We start from the raw sequence: 18,589 nt of genomic DNA, 5'->3' as shown, positions 1-18,589 counted from the left end.
ATAATTAGACAACCCAATTAAAACCAATCTTTTAATTGGGTTGTCTAATTATTTTATTATATACATATATATAAATAAATATATATATATAATATGTATATTATATATATAATATGTATAATATGTATATAATATATATTATATATTATATATTATATATATAGAGAGAGAAGAATATATATATATTTTGAAGAAATAGCTATTAAAATAGTATATATATATTATATAAAATATAATATATATTGTATATAATATATATAATATATTTTATATATATATTTTATATACATATTTATATTTTATATATATTTAATTTATATTTATATATATTTTTAATATATATTTATATATTTTTAATTATATATATTTATATATATAGCTATTAAAATAATATATATTTATATATATAATACAATATATATATTTAAAATATATATTATATATTATATTATATATATATTATATATATTTATAATGTATATATTATATATATTATAACAAGATTATATAATATATATATCTTATATATATATAATTATATATATATATATATATATAATTATATATATATAACAAGATATCCAACATCATTAGTCATTAGGGGAAAAGCAAATTAAAACCAAAATGAGATACCAGTGCATACTTACTGACTTGGCTATAATCAAAGACATAATTAGCAAGATTGTGGAAAAATGGGAACCCTTATACACTGCTCGTGGGAAAGCATAATGTTACCATATGACCCAATAATTCCCCTCCTAGATATCAACCTAGAAATGAAAACATGTTCACACAAATATGCAAATATTCATGGCAGCATTTCCATAATAGTCAAAAAATGGAAACATTCCAATTGTCCATTAACAGGTAAATGGATAAATAAAATGTGGTAGATCCATCCAGTATGTATTACTCAGCAATAACAAAGAATGAAATACTAATCATGCTACAACATGAATGAACTTCAAAATATTATGCTCAGTACAGGGCGCCTGGGTGGCTCAGTCGGTTGAGCGTCCGACTTCGGCTCAGGTCATGATCTTGCGGTCCGTGAGTTCGAGCCCCGCGTCGGGCTCTGTGCTGACAGCTCAGAGCCCGGAGCCTGCTTCGGATTCTGTGTCTCCCTCTCTCTCTGCCCCTCCCCTGCTCATGCTCTGTCTCTCTTTGTGTGTCAAAAATAAATAAACATAAAAAACATTTTTTAAAAATATTATGCTCAGTAGAAGCCAGATGTGCAAGACCACCTACTGTATGATTCCATCTATATGAAATATCCAGAAAAAGGAAATCTACAGAGACAGAAAGTAGATTAGTAGTGACCTGGGGCTGGGGGATAGGAACAGGGACTGACTACAAATGACAAAAAAACTGCAAACTTTGTGAGGTAATGAAATGCTCTAAATTTGGATTGTGCTGATGGCTGCAGAACTCTATAAATTTGCTAAAAGTAATTAAGTTGTACACTTCAACAGGTGAATTTTATAGTATGTAAATTATACCTCATTAAAACTGCTTTAAAAAATAAAGGTAGGCATATTAATAGCTGAATAGACTCAGTTGAAGAAAAGTTAATTAGATGTATTTTTTTCCTGGAATGTAAGAAAAAAGAAGATCTGGCAAGTGTGAAAAAAATAAAATATACTGCAAAATCTGATGTTTTGACATTCTGCCAGTGGGAATTTTAAAAGGAGAGGAGAAAGAATGAGGACACAAAATCAAATAAAGAGAGAGGAGAGGGGAATTTCAGAATGAAAGCTAGAACTCCTTTTTTAAGTTATTATTTAAATTCCAGTTAGTTAACATACATTAGTTTCAGGTATAGAATTTTGTTATTCAACACTTACATACAATACCTGGTAATCGTCAAAACAAGTGCCCTTCCCAATCCCCACCTCATATTTAACCAATCCCCCTGCCCACTTCCTCTCTGGTAACCACCAGTTACTCCGCCCATGTTTGTTTGTTTTGTTTCTAAAATTCCACATATGAGTAAAATCATATATTTGTCTTTCTCTGTGCATTATCAACAATAGCAAAACTATGGATAGAACCCCAAATGTCCATCAACTGATGAATGGATAAGGAAGATGTGGTTTATATATACAATAGAATATTAGTCATAAAAAAGAATGAAATCTTGCCATTTGCAACGACATGGATGGAGCTAGAGTATTATGCCAAATGAAATGAATCAGTCAGAGAAAGGTAGAACTTTATATTAAAAAGGCTCATCAAGTACAGAGAATGAATATTTAAAACACATACCTAGATGTATTATGGTGAAATCTAGAACATCAAGGATAACAAACAAACCATAATGGTTACAGAAAGTAAAAGCGACTTACCTACAAGAAATGAAAATTGGATGGAAGTTGGAATTTTCCCATGCAACACCGAATTCAGGAAGACAGTGAAGAAAAATGACCAAAACTTAAGTGAACTTTAATTTTAAACGTACACAAACATTCATTCACGTATCAAAGTAAAATGAAGACATTTTCAGACTCAAAAATTTCACGGAGGGCATAGGAAGAGGGATGAGGAAAAGAAAATCGAGTTCCAGTTTTTAGCTTAAAAAAAGGTACTAAATAACTCCAGGCATTGGGAGAATAATAGAAGCCTAAGTATGTTTATTAAAAATTAAATTTCAACAACAACAAAAAAGGCAATACTTCCAAAGTATCGGGGGGAAATATGGAGCAAAGGAAATGCCACCAATTCAAAAGCAGGTAAGAAAGAAGGTGAGAGAACCAGAAGAAATTCTTGTAAATATTAATAACTAAGAGAGTAAGAATAAATATAAATATACTAGTGATCAAAATAAATGTTAATGGAATAAAGTGACACAAAATATGAGAATATATAGATTGGATAGGAAATAAAATTCAGCTATATATATTTTTTATTGATCTAAAATTGGCATATGATATTATATTCAGGTATACAACATAATAATTTGATATTTGTATACACTACAAAGTCACCACAATAAGCTTCATTACCACTCATCACCATGCAATTGGTCCCCTCACCCATTTTGTCCACCCCCACCCCCATCCTCTCTAAATAACCACAGATCTGTTCTCTGTACTTATGAAGGGTTTTTGTTGTTTCTTTGTTTTTTAGATTCTACATATAAGTGAAATCATATAGTATTTGTCTTTTTCTGACTTATTTCACTGAGCATAATACCCTCAAGGTCCAGCCACATTGTTACAAGTGCCAAGATTTTCTTCTTTTTTATACCTGAGGAGTATTCCATTGTGTAGTATTATATAGAGAGTAGTTATATCATATATAATGTTGCAATGAACATAGGATTGAATATATCTTTTCAAATTAGCATTTTTGTTTTCTTCAGATAAATACCCAGAAGTAGAATTGATGGGTCGTATATATGATAGCTCTATTTTTCATTTTTTGAGGAACATCCATACTGTTTTCCACACTGGCTGTACTAATTTATATTCTGATTAATTGTTCATGAAGTTTCCTTTTCTCCACATCCTCACCAACACTTGTTATTTCTTGTCTTTTTGGCAATAGCCGTTCTGACAGGTGTGAGGTGATATCTCATTGTGGTTTGGATTTGCATTTCTCTGCTGATTAGTAATGTTGGGCATATTTTCATAAGTCCATTGGTCATTTTTATTTCTTTTTTGAAAAAAAAAAACCTGTCTATTTAGAGCCTTTGCCCATTTTTAAATCAGACTTGGGTTTTTGCTATTGAGTTGTTTGAGTTCTTTATATATCTTATACATTAACTCCTTAGTGAACATATGATTTGCAAATATTTTCTCCCATTCAGTAGGCTGCCTTTTCATTGTTGATTGATGGTTTCTTTTGCTGTGCAGAAGCTTTTTAATTTAATGTATCCCATTTGTTTATTTTTGCTTTTGTTGCCTTTGCTTTTGAATCAAATGCAAAAATTCAACACCAAGACCAATGTCAAGGAGCTTATCACCTATGTTTTCTTCTAGGAATTTTCTGGTTTCAGGTCTTACATTCAAGTCTTTAATCCATTTGAGTTAATTTTTGTGTACGCTGTATTCTATTTATAAGGGACATAGAAAAAATAAAATGGCTCAAGAACACTGGAAATAAAGGGATTGGAAAAGACACATTAAACAAACACAAAGTAAAGAGTGCTCTGTAGCAAAACTAAAATCAAAAGCAAATGGAAGTTAGGTTGAAAAGCATTACAAAGAATGTAGAAGGTTATTTCATACTCATAAAATATACACTTCACCAGACTTCATGGTAAAAGTCATTATGTGTATGAAAATATCTTTAAAATATTGAGGGGACATGTTGTACAGCTATGTAGTGCCAGAGCTAGGGTTTGGAACACCTCTCCCCAAATTTCCTACCTACTCCCTCAGCTCCTACCCTCCATCCTGGCTGGCCTTAGATAGCACAATATTAATCACTACATTATATTACCCTTCAAACATGAAAAACCTGCAAAATCACATGCATTAGGCCACAAGAAAAATAACAACAGATTCTGAAATGGAAAACAATCTTAAGGAACACATTTTCTAAACACATGTCATAGATCAGAACAAACAACCAGGACAAAGGAACTCCTTCAATATTATCCACTGGGAAGATTTTAAAACTCTTTCCAAACAGTCCTTAGTTGAAAGAGAAAATCAGGATAGAAATTACAGATGAGTAAGAAATAAATTCTAATGAAAACATATAAAGCCACAAACATATAAGAACCACCGATATACCCAAAGTAGCAAAGAGATAAACATTCATGGCCTAAGAAACATTTTTTTAGAAAACAAGAGACACTGAAAAGTAAACTAAGTTTTAAATTTTTTTAAATGTTGATTTATTTTTGAGAGAGAGAGACAGAGTGTGAGCGGAGGAGGGACAGAGAGAGAGAGGGAGACACAGAATCCAAAGCAGGCTCCAGGCTCTGAGCTGTCAGAACAGAGCCCGACACGGGGCTCGGAGTCACGAACCCACGAACCGTGAGATCATGACCTGAAGTCAGACACCCAACCGACTGAGCCACCCAGGCGCCCCAATAAACTAAGTTTTAAATCAAAGTATTAAGAAAAGAGATCAAGGAAATTCCACCCCCCAAGGAAATTGAAGACAAAAATGAGGAAAGAAAAAAAAAATATGAAAATAAAGAAAAGCAGAATTTAATTAAATCTCAAACAAAAAAAATAAGAGTAATGGATCAATACAACCAAAAGATGATTCCTTGAAGAGAACAACAAAATGGAAAATTTGATCAAGAGAATGAAAGACGGGTGGCTGGGTGGCTCACTCGGTTAAGCGACTGACCTCAGTTCAGGTCATGACCTCACAGTTGGTGAATTCAAGCCCCACTTTGGGACCTATGCTGACAGCTCAGAGCCTGGAGCCTGCTTCAGATTCTGTGTCTCCCTCTCTTTACCCCTCCCTGACTCATTCTCTCTCTCTCTCTCTCTCTCTCAAATATAAATAAACATTAAAAAAAAGAGAGAGAGACCAAAAGAAAAGACATAAATGAACAATGCTAGGAATGAGGAAAAGGATGTGTCTGCAGTTAAGGAAAAGATTAAAACTTTACAAAAGAAATCTTTATATATTAAAACTTTACAAAAGAAATCCCTGTATATTAAAACTTTACAAAAGAAATCCTTGTATAATTTTCTACCAATAAATATGACAACCTAGAAAAAAAAGCTTACTTTTTAGGACAATATGAATCATCAAAACTGACAGTCAACATGAGAACTAAATAGAATTAAAAGTGATAGAATAAATGTATAATGTACTTTGAGACCTACCCTATCCCTGCCTTCTCCCCACACCTACACACACAAATATCAGTTTCAGAGGCACCTGGATGGCTCATTCAGTTAAGTATCTGACTCTTGATTTCTGCTCAGGTCATGATCCCACAGTTGTGAACAGAGTCCTATGTCAGGCTTTGCTCTGGGTGTGGAGTCTGCTTAAGATTCTCCCTCTCTCCTTCTCCCTCGGCCCCTCCCCTGCTCACTCTCTCTCTCTCAAAAAATAAAAACAGTAACAAATATCAGTTTCAAACAGTTTTATGGACAATTTCCAGCAATCCTTCACAAAACAGAAAATGTCCATATTAAACAAACCATTTCAATATATTTTTTTAAATTTCAAATCACCCCAAATCATCAATAGACTACTATATTTCTTCTATAAATGCCAGATAAATACAAAGTAAATGAAAATCCTCAATAATTAGCAAACCAGGGGCGCCTGGGTGGCTCAGTCGGTTAGGCGGCTGACTTCGGCTCAGGTCACGATCTCGCGGTCCATGAGTTCGAGCCCCGCGTCGGGCTCTGTGCTGACAGCTCAGAGCCTGGAGCCTGTTTCAGATTCTGTGTCTCCCTCTCTCTCTGCCCCTCCCCTGTTCATGCTCTGTCTCTCTCTGTCTCAAAAATGAATAAACGTTAAAAAAAAAAATTAAAAAAAAAAATAATTAGCAAACCAAATTCAACAATACATTAAAAGATAATACACCATGTTCAAGTGGAATTTATTCCAAGGATACAAGGGTGGTTCAATATCAGGAAATTGATCTACATGATACACACATTAATAAAATAAAGGATACAGGTTATATGATCATGTCAACAGATGCAGAAAAAGTATTAGACAAAACTTAACATCCATTTATGATAAAAATTCTCAACAAAGTAGGTTTAGAGTGAACACATCTCAGCATAATAAAGGGCATAAATGACAAACCCACAGCTAACATCATGCCCAATAGGGAAAAGTTAAAAGTGTTTCCTCTAAGATCATGAACAGGACAAGGATGCCCTCCATCTTGCCACTTGTATTCAACACAGTACTGGAAGTCCTAGCTATAGCAATCAGACAAGAAAAAGAAATAAAAGGCATCCAAATCAGTAAAGAAGATGTAAAACACTCACTGTTTGCAGATGACATGATACTATATGTGAAAAAAAACTAAAAACCACCAAAAACACTATTAAATCTAATAAATACATTCAGTAAATTTTCAGGATACAAAATTAATATACAGAAATCTGTTGCATTTTCTCTACACTAATAATGAACTAACAGAAAGAGAAATTAAGAAAACAACCCCATATACAATTGCATCAAAAATAATAAAATACTCAGGAACAAACTTAACCAAGGAGGTGAAAGAACAGTACTCTGAAAACTATAAGATATTGATGAAAGAAATTGATGATGACACAAATAAATATACTATGGTCATGGATTGGAAGAATTAATGTTAAAATTTCCATGCTACCCAAAGCAATATACAGATTCAATGTAATTTTTATTAAAATACCAACAACATTTTTTTCACAGAACTAGAACAAATAACCCAAAAATTTGTATGGAACCACAAAGGATCCCACGTATCCTTGTTTTGAGAAGGAAAAACAAAGCTGAAGGCATCACAATCCCAGATTTCATGATATACTACAAAGCTATGATAATCAAAACATTATGGTACTGGCACAAAAATAGACACAAAAATTGATGGAACAGAATAGAGAGCTTGAAAATAAACCCACACTTATACAGTTAAGTAAACTATGACAAAGGAGGCAAGGATAAGGGGAAAAGACAGTCTCTTCAATAAATGGTGCTGGGAAAACCAGACAGCTACGTGCAAAAGAATGACACTGGATTGCTATCTTACACCATACACAAAAATAAACCCCAAATGGCTTTAAGACCTAAATGTAAGACCTAAAACCATAAGACTCCTGAAAGAAAACATAGGTAGTAACCTCTTGGACATAGGTAGTAAACTCTTAGCAATGTATTTTTTTGGATCTCTTTAGGCAAGGGCAACAAAAGCAAAACTAAACAGCTGGGACTACATCAAACTAAAAAGGTTTTGCACAGTGAAAGACACCATTAACAAAATAAAAAGTCAGCCTACTAAAGGGGAGAAGATATTTGCAAATGATATATTCCATAAGGGGTTAGTATCCAAAACATATAAAGAACTCTTACAACTCAACATCAAAAAAGCCCCAACAATCCAATTAAAAAAATGAACAGAGGACCTGAATGGACATTTTTTCGAAGAAGACATAAAGACGGCAAACAGACATAGGAAAAGATGCTCAACATCACTCATCATTAAGGAAGAGCAAATCCAAACTACAATGGGATATCACCTCACATCTGTCAGAATGGCTGGAATCAAAAAGACAAATAACAAGTGTTGGCAAGGATGTGGAGAAAAAAAAAAAAAAAAAACTTGTACCCTGTTGGTGGGAATGCAAACCGGTGCAGCCATTATGTAAAAACAGTATGGAGGTTCCTCAAAAAATTAAAAATAGACATACCATATGATCCAGCAGTCTATTCTGGGTATTTATCTGAAGAAAATGAAAACAGTAATTCAAAAAGATACATGCACCCTAGGTTCATTGAAGTACTGTTTATGATCGCCAAGATAGAGAAGCAACCTGTTTCCATCAATAGATGAATGATTAAGGAACATGTGGTGTGCGTGTGTGTGTGTGTGTGTGTGTGTGTGTGTGTGTGTGTGTGTGTAATATTACTCAGCCATAAAAAAAGAAGGAAATCTTGTCATTTGCAATGGCGGGTGACTTAGAAGGTATTATGTTAAGTAAAACAAGTCAGAGAAAGACAAATACTAAATGATTTCATTTATGTGTGGAATCTAAAAAATAAATGAATAAACAAAACAAAACAGAAACAGACTCATACATACAGGGAACAAAATGATGACTGCCAGAGAGGAGGTAAGTAGGGGAATGGGCAAAACAGGTGAAGGGGATTAAGAGGTACAAACTTCCAGTTATAAAATAAGTAAATCAAGGGATGTAAAGTACAGCACAGGGAATAGAGCCAGTAATATTATAATAATTTTGTTTGGTGACAGATGGTAACTAAACTTACTGTGGTGATCATTTCATAATGTATACACATGTTGAATCACTCTGTTGTACACCTGAAACTAATATAACATTGTATGTCAACTATCCTTTGATTAAAACAAAAAACAAACCCCAATTAACAAAAACCAAAAGACATCAACTCACAAACTCAAGGTCTGGAAACCCCAAAAGGATAAACGCAAAACAAAAACAAAAAATTAAAAAAAAAATTTTTAAACGAAACTAGACTCATTACAGTATACATTCTAAGAGAAAAATCTTAAAAGCATTCAGAGAAAAACTTCGTGAGTCACAACCAAACGTCAAGCAATAAACTTTGAAAACTGCCAGTTAATCAACCAATCAATCAATGACTGGAAGTTCCTGGTGTGGTGCAGGATTCAAAAACTCCAATCTTCCCCAACTCACACAAGCCATACAGATTTCTGTTGGAAAGACCGTAAAAGTTGAGAAAAGCATCTAAGAATGTTACTGAAGACATGAAACTATGTATGGTGAGGCTTCACCAGGAGGAAGTAAAGTGAAAGAAGAGACCAGAGAGGCAGGCAAGCAGAGAGCCACTTTTGACTTAGGGGCATTTGCTGATCCTAGAGAATCAGAACCTCAGGTCTGACAGCTTTAAGGGGAGAGAGGGACAGAAATGAAGTCTAGAGTCCATACAAGATGGAGGGTCCAGGGGTGCCTGGGTGGCTCAGTGGGTTAAGCGTAAGATTGTTGGTTTCGGCTCTGATCATGATCTCACAGCTCACGAGTTCAAGCCCCGCAACAGGCTCTGAGCTGACAATGTGGAGCCTGCTTGGGATTCTCTGTCTCTGCCTCTCTCTCTGCTCTTCCCCGCTCACTCTCTGTTTCTCTCTCTCAAAAACAAACAAACAAACAAACAAACAAACAAAAAGATGGCGGGTCCAGCGGGAGTCCCAGCTACCACCACCACATCTTCCCAGTGAGAATTCCGTGAAGGGGGCAGCTGTAGCCTGGAATAATGGCACTCCCAGAGAACCACCTGGCTTCACCCAGGTGCTCTCAGACGCTGACCCATGTTCAAGAGTTTTCAGAGACACCTGGGTTTGGCAAACAGAAACCCTTTCCAAACCTTCATTGCAGTCCTTGATTTACCTACAAATAATTTCCCCAGTACAATGCTAATACACAAAAACACCCAGCAAAATGATCTTTGTAATCAGAAGAAAATTTATCCCTTTGTGGAAATGGGAAAATGGTAACTTTACAATGGAGGAGGCTGGAGCCTGGCAAATGCCACCCTAATTAAATAATCAAGGTCAACTTCGCTGGTGGTAAGTCAGGTTGGCTATATCCCCAGATATGATGTGATGAGAAGGGCACTTCACTTCTGTGGTAGTCTCTCAAAAAACCCTCAACCTCAGTCTAATCATGAGAAAAACATAAAGATGAACAAAAATTTAAAAATGGTCTACAAGATGGGGCACCTGGGTGGCTCAGTCAGTTAAGCGGCTGACTTAGGCTCAGGTCACGGTCTCGCAGTCTGTGAGCTCGAGCCCCGCATCAGGCTCTGTGCTGACAGCTCGGAGCCTGGAGCCTGTTTCAGATTCTGTGTCTCTCTCTCTTTGACCCTCCCCCATTCATGCTCTGTCTCTCTCTATCTCAAAAATAAATAAACATTAAAAAAAATTTTTAAATGGTCTACAAAAAATAAAAATAAAAAAAGAACTAAAAAAATGCCCAAAACCCAGAAAACTAAAATAACTAACCAAATAAGAACAAAAACAAAACAAAAAGAAAAAAAAACAGCCTACAAAATGCCTGACCAGTAGTACTCTTCAAACTATTAAGATCATGAAAAACAAAGCGAGACTGAGAACTTGTCGCAGACCAGATGGAATAAGTGACAGGCTGGCTAGATTAAATGTGGAGCCCTGGACTGGATCCTAAAAACAGAATATGTGCGTTGATGGAAAATCTGTTGAAACTGAAAACAAGTCCGGGGTTTAATTCACGCTGACATTACCAATATTGGTTTTTCATTTTTGAAAAACGTAACCAGAGTCACGTAAGAGGATAATGTCGCAAGAAATAAGCCTGGGTGTGCAGAATACGGAAACTTCTGTACTGCCTTTGCGACTTTTCTGTAAGCATAAAATTATGTCAAAATTAAAAGTTTATTTAAAAAAATTGTGAGAACCAGCAGAAACAACAGAAAACAGGGCTACAAACACCTCCTATGTTGAAAATATCAGATGCCAATATAAAACATCTCTAATCTAAGTATTTTATAAAGTCTTTTCATAAAAGAAACCTACAGCAAACATCATCCATAACTGTGCAGTGACAAAAACTTTCCCTTTGAAATTAGGATCAAGATGGAATCATTACCATCAGTACTTGTATTTGTCATGTACAAAGTACCTAGCACACACAGTAAGGCAAGAAAAAGGAGTAATACGTAGAAGGATTAGATCAGAAGAAGCAGAACTGTCATTGTGTTTACATTATGTAAAACCACATATATACACACACACACACACATATATATATATGTCATTAGAATTCAAAAGAGTTTGGCAAAGTTTTCATTTATTTTTGTATCTTTGTTACAAGCAGCTAGACAGCCTATTTTAAATTATGTAGATTTGATATAAAGATATCAAGTATCTATGAATAAATCTAGCAGAAGTATAAGACCTCTATAGAGAGAAATATAATTTTTATTAGAAAATCTAGTTCAATTAGTAATACGCATATACCACAGTAATGAGATAGAAGACACAATATTGTAAAGGTATCAATCCTCTGCAAACTGATCTATAGATTCAACGCGATCTAAATGAATTCCTGGCAAGATATTGACAAGCCAATTTGGAGACGCAAAGGGCCAAGCCACTTTGGAAGAAAGGAAGGTAAGAAGATTTACTGCCACAGATATCAAAAGTTCATACAATGACAACGTGGTGCGTGGGGAGTAAGAAAAGCCTCGTGCAGGCCAATGCTGGAAGAGAGAGCCCTTGAAATGGGCCCTGCATACAAGACCACTGAGTAGTGAAGACAGTGGTGTTGGCAGATCAGCAGGGGAAAAGGATAGTGTAACTCATAAAAGTTTCCTCAGGAAAAAAAAAATTTTGATAAGAATCAAATTAGAGCCTTTCAACCATAGATCAGATGGGAAGCAATTTAGTCTCAGATAAGATGAGACATTTGGGGGGAAAAAACATTCACCGAGATCAAGTCTGTGTATAGCAGAGGTTGGGGGGGGGGGGTCCATCACGAGTGACATAGGCTATAAAACCACCACAGGCCTGGGAGAAAGCAAGTAAAAACAGCACTGAAACCAAACTGCTGACAGAATCAACCTGGAAGAACAACCCAGGGGATGAAGAAAAAAATCCCCAAAGCACTTACAATCATCCAAAAGCCTCAATCGATCAAGCAAGAGCCTGAAGATGGGATGGTGTGTGTGTGTGTGTATATATATATATACAAACCAAAAAACAAAATGTAGCTTACAGTGGAGCCTGCAGAGATCTAGAGACAAATTCAGATCCCTCATCTGTCCCCCCTCCAAAAAAAACCACAACCAACTTTACAAAAAATAGAAATAACAAGAAATGAAAAAGCTACTTAAAAAATAATTGTTGTGGAAGAAAAGTTTGAGACCACCATTCTGAGCAGAAAGTTAAAAAGTGAAAGAGGTGAAAATTTAGGGGGCAGATAAAAGCTGTGAAGGCTAGCATTGCTTCAGTGGAAGAATCATTTTGCCCCCAAATTGAAAAAGGAAACGTTTTGGAGATGTGAGAGAAGAAACTTCCTGTGCAATGAAGACAGTTGAATCTGCCGTCTTAAGAACACAAGAACTGTGGTTAAAGAGTGGAATTCATCAGTAATTTTTGGTTCACTTTAATTATTTATAACAACGAGGGTGCATCTAGCTCATAAAATCAATACTATAATAAGTCTATATTGTACATTGTCAGCTTTAACAAGATAAAGTCACCATAAACAGAGTTCAAAGACAAGGAGAGTATATACCTTTCAGAATATTTAGCAAACTCTCCCTTTTCATCAAAGAAAGGACAGTCATGTCAACTGAATAACATCGGCCATAAATAAAGCAGCAATTCACAAAAGAGGCAGATGGCCAATAAACATGAAAAACTGTCCAACCTCCCCCTGTAATTGGGAAAATGCACATTAAAAGAAGGTGCAGCTCCTTATCCAGCACGTTTGCAAAGGTTGGGCATGGGGAGATGGTTTATCTCATTTGATGTTGTTAAGAGAACATATCGGGTCAGCTACTTAGAAAGGCAATTTGGCAAGATCTATAGACAAGTAAATATTAGTAACCTCTGCCTCCACGATTCCACGTTTTGGGTTGTTGACACAAGACAGATACTCATAAGCGTGCAAAAATATAAGGAAATAGATTATTCTTATCATAGCTTGTTGGTAAAGTGAACAATCAAATATGACCTAAATTGTCCATCAATGGGGAGTGGGGGATGATTTAAAAATTATGGCATATCGATTCTATGGGATAGCAATAGCTATTACAATAATTCTTAAAAAGAATGAAGTATGGAGCACCTGGGTGGCTCAGTCGGTTGGGCATCCGACTTCAGCTCAGGTCATGATCTCACAGTCCAGGAGTTCGAGCCCTGTGCTGACAGCTCAGAGCCTGGAGCCTGCTTCGGATTCTGTGTCTCCCTCTCTCTCTGCCCCTCCCCTGCTCATGCTGTGTCTCTTTCTGTCTCAAAAATAAATTAAAAAAAAAAACATTTTTAAAAAAGAATGAAGTAGATCTATATGATTATTAAGGTGATCTCTAGGATCTTCACTCTTAAAATAAGAGAAAATGAAAAATGCAAAACAGCATATACAATATAATCCCATTTATTAAAAACACAAAGCACAGAGTGCATATATAGGAAAATAAGCTATACATGGAAATACGTAGAAAACGATCTGAAAGGCTGTGCCTGAAACACTTAATAGGACACAGATTAGAAGCTGCATTGGGGTAGGCAGTAAACAGGAATTTTCCCCTCTACATACCTTCATTTGGTGTAAAATTTTATGAACAAGAATGTATAATATATTCCTTTTGTATTAAACAATACATTAACTAAAAATATTAAGTAATATCATTTCTGACGCAATGCTAGAGAGTAAGATAGGATTTCTACCTCCCTCCTCACCGCCTTTTTCTTTTTCTTTTTGTTTGTTTGTCCGAGGCATAACCCATTCCAGAACAGAAAATCAAAGTAAAGACAAAAATACTGAGCCTGCACTACTCTTTGGCAGTCTGGGCCTTTCTCTTCCCTTTTACTTCCTTTGGTCATGATGACGAGGAAGAAACCCCCCCAGCCAGAGACAGGAATGGCGCAGGCGCTGACAGAAGCCTGTTCACAGGACAGGTGTGAGACCATAGCACCCAGTGTTTGAACCTGTCAGATGTTTCCCCTGAACTTTATGTTTTCTCAACTGCCTTCTTTGAAATGGCTCGTGAAAGTAGGGGACGCCTGAGGGAAACGAGAAAGTTCAGAGGTCATGAACAAAAAACAAATCCCTGTCCTAAAACCCTGGGACTTCAGACGGGCCTCTGTCTGAGCAGCATGACAAAACAGGAAAGTCATGTGTGCAGATGAAAACCTGATTTCCTCATTGCCTAGTCCTCTACTTTATTTACGTTGCTAGTGAGCTTTCTTGGAAACTAGGTAAAGTAGAGATTTAGGTTAGTGTCTTTAGAAGGACACCGGAGCAAACAGGCCATGGCCAGAGAGAGAGGTTCAAAGGGAGGGAGATGAAGACTAACCTGGTGCTGAGGTCGCTGCCCCCATCAGCCATCTTTCCACTCTGGGCCCCGCCTGGGCCCCGCCTGGGCCTCAAGTGTGGCCTCCGAACCCTCCAGTTGGTGTGGCCTGGGTCAGGGTAGCTGCTGAGCCCAGAGCAGGAAGTTTGTGAATTGACTCACGCAGAGGCAGCTCCGCCCAAATGGGGAAAAGGGAAGTGAAAGTATCTCTCAGCTGCTGGGCAGACAGACTTGTGGCAGCAGGAACAAAGGAGTGACAGTCAGGGCCTGGAGGAGCAGGGCCAGCCCCCCGGGGGGGGGGCACTTCGGTGTGCAAAGACACAGAAATATCTATGTGTCCGTAAGTGTTTCTGTCCTTCTATCTAAGGTCCCCGAGGGTAATAGGGGTGGGGAGAGGGGAGCTGTGTGTTTGTCACCTTCCCCTCGCCAGCGAGGCTGTGGGGGGACAGAGGGAGAGACAGAAACTTAAAATCTCCCTTCCTGCGGGAGAGCCTGGACCCCGACCAGGTAAGGTCCCAGCATGGGAACACAGGGCTGGAGAGAGCACAAATGCTCAGCATCATAAACCCGGGGGAATGTGCTTAGTGTTCCTGGAACTCAGTCAGACGTCAGGGAGAAATCAGCAAGGCTGCAGCCAAGGTGATGACGGTGGCTAATATCTCAGGTGCAAAGGTTTAAGGTGCCCCCAACTTCTGAATTGCATCCAGGGAGAAGGAGACACGTGGAGAGAAGTCGCTGGAATGCTGACCGGCACAGGCTTCCCTTGGATGCAGATGGAGATTGGAACCGAGATGATCTGGAAGCAAATACATGGGCAGGCGAGCCCCGCTGGGAGGGTGACCCTCTGCCTCCAAGTCCTGTCTGTTCACAGATTTCTCATTCGGATTTGGAGTCATCATTCCACAAAGCATGAGACTTAATTCCATTTGAAACTGCAGGGGAAAGAGGTTTCTACCCTCTTTCCGTGGATGTTCTGTCTTCCCCGCAGAGGGGTGAACATCAGCCTGCTGGGGATTCCGGGATGCTTCTAAGGACGTCTTTAACCATGAGCAGGGTCTCTGTGTGCACCAGGTGCTGTACGCGTGTGGGTCTCGTCCCCTCTCCCTCTCTCACTCACTCTCAGGGGTACAAGGACTAGGAAGTTGAGCTACTGTTGGGCACAACTGTCCTCTGCTTCTTGCCTCCATAGGACACGTGGCCCAGACAAGGCCTGACACAGACGACACGACTTTTCTAGCGTCCCCTGTCTCTGTCCCTGGGCAGCAGGCTGACCCAGGCGACCACTGTGCCGGGTGTTGGCGTAAACGTGCCAGCTTTTCCGTGGCTCCGCTTAGGGTCGCTGAGATGAGCACTTTGAATAGAGGCCACCGAGCAGCTAGCCAGTGGGGTAGGGAGATCCACAGGTGGCCCTCGTGGGGCTCACAGTGACACCTGGGGCTGGTCCTGGCCTGGAAGGAGGGAAGGGGCTGCCCCCGTGGGGCGGGGGGGGGGGGGGGCTGGACACGCATCACCTCTGTAAGAGCAGCAGTGGTTCCTGAGGAATCTGGAGGCCTCTGTAAGGAAAGCAAAGTTTCTGTGATCCAGAAGAAGCCAGACCCGCCAGGTTAGGATACGGACAGGACCAGCTTGAGGAGCAGATTTCACTCCTGAAAACCCTCCTGGACTCATTCGAAGGAAACAAGGAAGCGCCTGGGGCACTTTCTGCAGCTTCAAGGAACACTGACACCAGGGCCACCGTCACTGTTCCGGAAGTAGCCCAAGTGCTCGACCTGGAGGCCTGGACAGCCGGAGAAGCCACACTGAGGAGGAATCACAGGGCAAAGAAGCCACCAGGGGGACGGGCTCAGTAAGTGTCAGTCACCAGGAGCAGATTCTGTTCAGACTTTGAAGGTGGGTCCAATCTGGGAGACCCCTGTGGGGACCAGAGGTTTGTCACTGGGAGCTCAAGGTGGGGAAGAAGGGGTAGAAGGTCAGGAAGAAGGGGCAGCAGCAGGGGCAGTGGCTGCTGGGGCAAGGGGCTCAACACCCTTGGTACCTCTGTGTATGTAGAAATGGGGGGGGAGCTGGTGCCTGGGACCTATGGCCCTACTCCAATGTCCCTGGAAGGGACATCCATCAGCGGGAGTCACCCCTGCCCCTCCCTGCTTTCTGGGGTGACTCTCTGGTGGAAGGGGTGAGTCTGCTCCTTGTTGGGTCTCCCCGGGCTTATCATGCCTGGAGAGGCCAGAGCTCTGTTGGCTTTTCCAAAGTCAAGTGCACAGGGACAGGAGCTTGGGGGGCTGTGGGAGGTTGGGGGTGTGTATGATTGATTGGAGCAGCCTGAGGCTGAATATGTGTGGATAAGCTCAATTTGGGGGTTTGGTTTTAGGGACCCCTTTTTTGCTACACACTAAGCCGCCACCCCCAGGGTAGCTTTTATCAGGATGAAAGCTGGTATTGTGAACCCCGTCTGCTTCACTTTTGTATCTATCTGTTGGTTTGGAACGCAGGTGAGGGAAAAGGACGCACTTTGGAGGGGCCCACTAACACCCTAAATTTGGGTCCAGCATATGGGCATACATCTCTTTCCATGAGTTCTTGTCTACCTGTGCCCGGGATGGGTAGAGAGGCTGGTAGTCCTACCCCCTTGCAATTGCATGGTCACGATACGGTTATCACATGTGGGTTCGGTGGGCATTTGGTGACAGTATTACAGTTTTGAGGGACCAGGGTGGGGTGGTGCCCCTTCTCCTTCTAAGCAGAATCTCAGCGACCGGGCAGGCGTTGGTTGACCCGTGGACTCCTGAAGCTGCAAAGTTGGTACAAAGCCAGAGGGATTGCTGGGGGTGGAAATGTGAGGATTTCTATAGGGAAGAGAGTAAATCCTTGAAGGAGGGGCTGGGAAGAGGCATCGGGGCAGGGAAGGAAATGGTTAAGGGGTGAGTGGAGGGAGGGAGAGAACCATTGGGCAATTTGGGAAAATCCATCCGGGCCACTTTCTGGAGGTCTGCACTCCCCTCTGGTGGTCACGCTTGGTATCACAGCCTCCTGAGAACTGGCTTCTGTTGCCGGTTCAGAGAAACTGAAACCGAAAATCCCTCTGGGAACTATCGAAACCCCTGGAAATTAGTCGTAGCAGCTCCATCATTTCTTCCCAAATAAAGGCTAACTAATTTAAGGATGGGATTCTGAGATCATTTTGATATTTGGCAGTTCAAACACACACAAACAAGCTTATAGCCTGGACGGAGAGGTCTAGGGCACATCTGCTTACCATTATCTGGAGGTGAAGGGAAGGGAGCCTGTCTTACCAACAGGAGCTCTTGTTAGAGATTGTTGTGGTTGGGGAGACCTTGGGCATTCCCGGAGCACCTGTGCCCAGGGCTGAGAAAGTCCTGCACAAAGGATAAGGTTGTCCTTCTCAGACCGTCAGCTCTAACAGTCCTGGCCCAGGAGAAACCCAAATAGAGTCTAATGAGCTCTCCCCTGGATCAAGTCCTGTGCTTTTTCCCTGCCTGGGGCATGTTCTTCCTCACATGTACAAGTACTGTGCCCATGAAACGGGCTGGCATCCTGGCGGGTCCAGGGTCCAGCACTAGTACACAAGGACCACGTGGCTCCGGCCAAGTCCTAAAGTGGCCCCGGGAACACATCGGCGTGGCCCTGAAGCTCCACCAGCCTCTGCTGGGCATCGTATGTCTCACCTTAGAATGAGGTTTGCGGGTGGGTTGCAAAGCTGCACAGTTTTTCAGGACCAGGTGGCCACCAGGGTCTCCAGGTACAATGGTTTATAGGCAAGACCACAACCAGCATAGTCGCACTGATTTCTCAAGACAATGACACTGAAGCTGAAAACATACCTCTCTCATTGGACTCTGGTTCGTTGTCCTGGGGCATAAAGGGTATACAGGGAAAGTTC

At 39.8% G+C, this 18,589-nt stretch overlaps 1 protein-coding gene across 5 annotated transcripts in view; it reads right to left on the bottom strand.

The window, feature by feature from the left end:
• SP100 (SP100 nuclear antigen) overlaps positions 1 to 14,846 on the bottom strand; it is a 99,849-nt gene extending 85,003 nt beyond the window's left edge. For 4 of the 5 annotated variants that reach the window (XM_042950448.1, XM_042950451.1, XM_042950449.1 and 1 more), the window contains exon 1: positions 14,695 to 14,845. In XM_042950448.1, the coding sequence (XP_042806382.1) occupies positions 14,695 to 14,726 (32 nt within the window). In that variant the 5' untranslated portion in view covers positions 14,727 to 14,845. Of the gene's footprint in view, positions 1 to 14,694 lie in introns of all 5 variants that reach the window. The other variant, XM_042950453.1, reaches the window with a different exon arrangement.
• Between the last annotated feature and the right edge of the window lie 3,743 nt (positions 14,847 to 18,589).

The sequence above is a fragment of the Panthera leo genome, chromosome C1 (genome assembly GCF_018350215.1).
Source record: "Panthera leo isolate Ple1 chromosome C1, P.leo_Ple1_pat1.1, whole genome shotgun sequence".
Classification (NCBI taxonomy): Eukaryota; Metazoa; Chordata; class Mammalia; order Carnivora; family Felidae; genus Panthera; species Panthera leo.
Note: the sequence above shows the minus strand (reverse complement) of the source record. Positions and strands in the feature narration are given on the sequence as shown.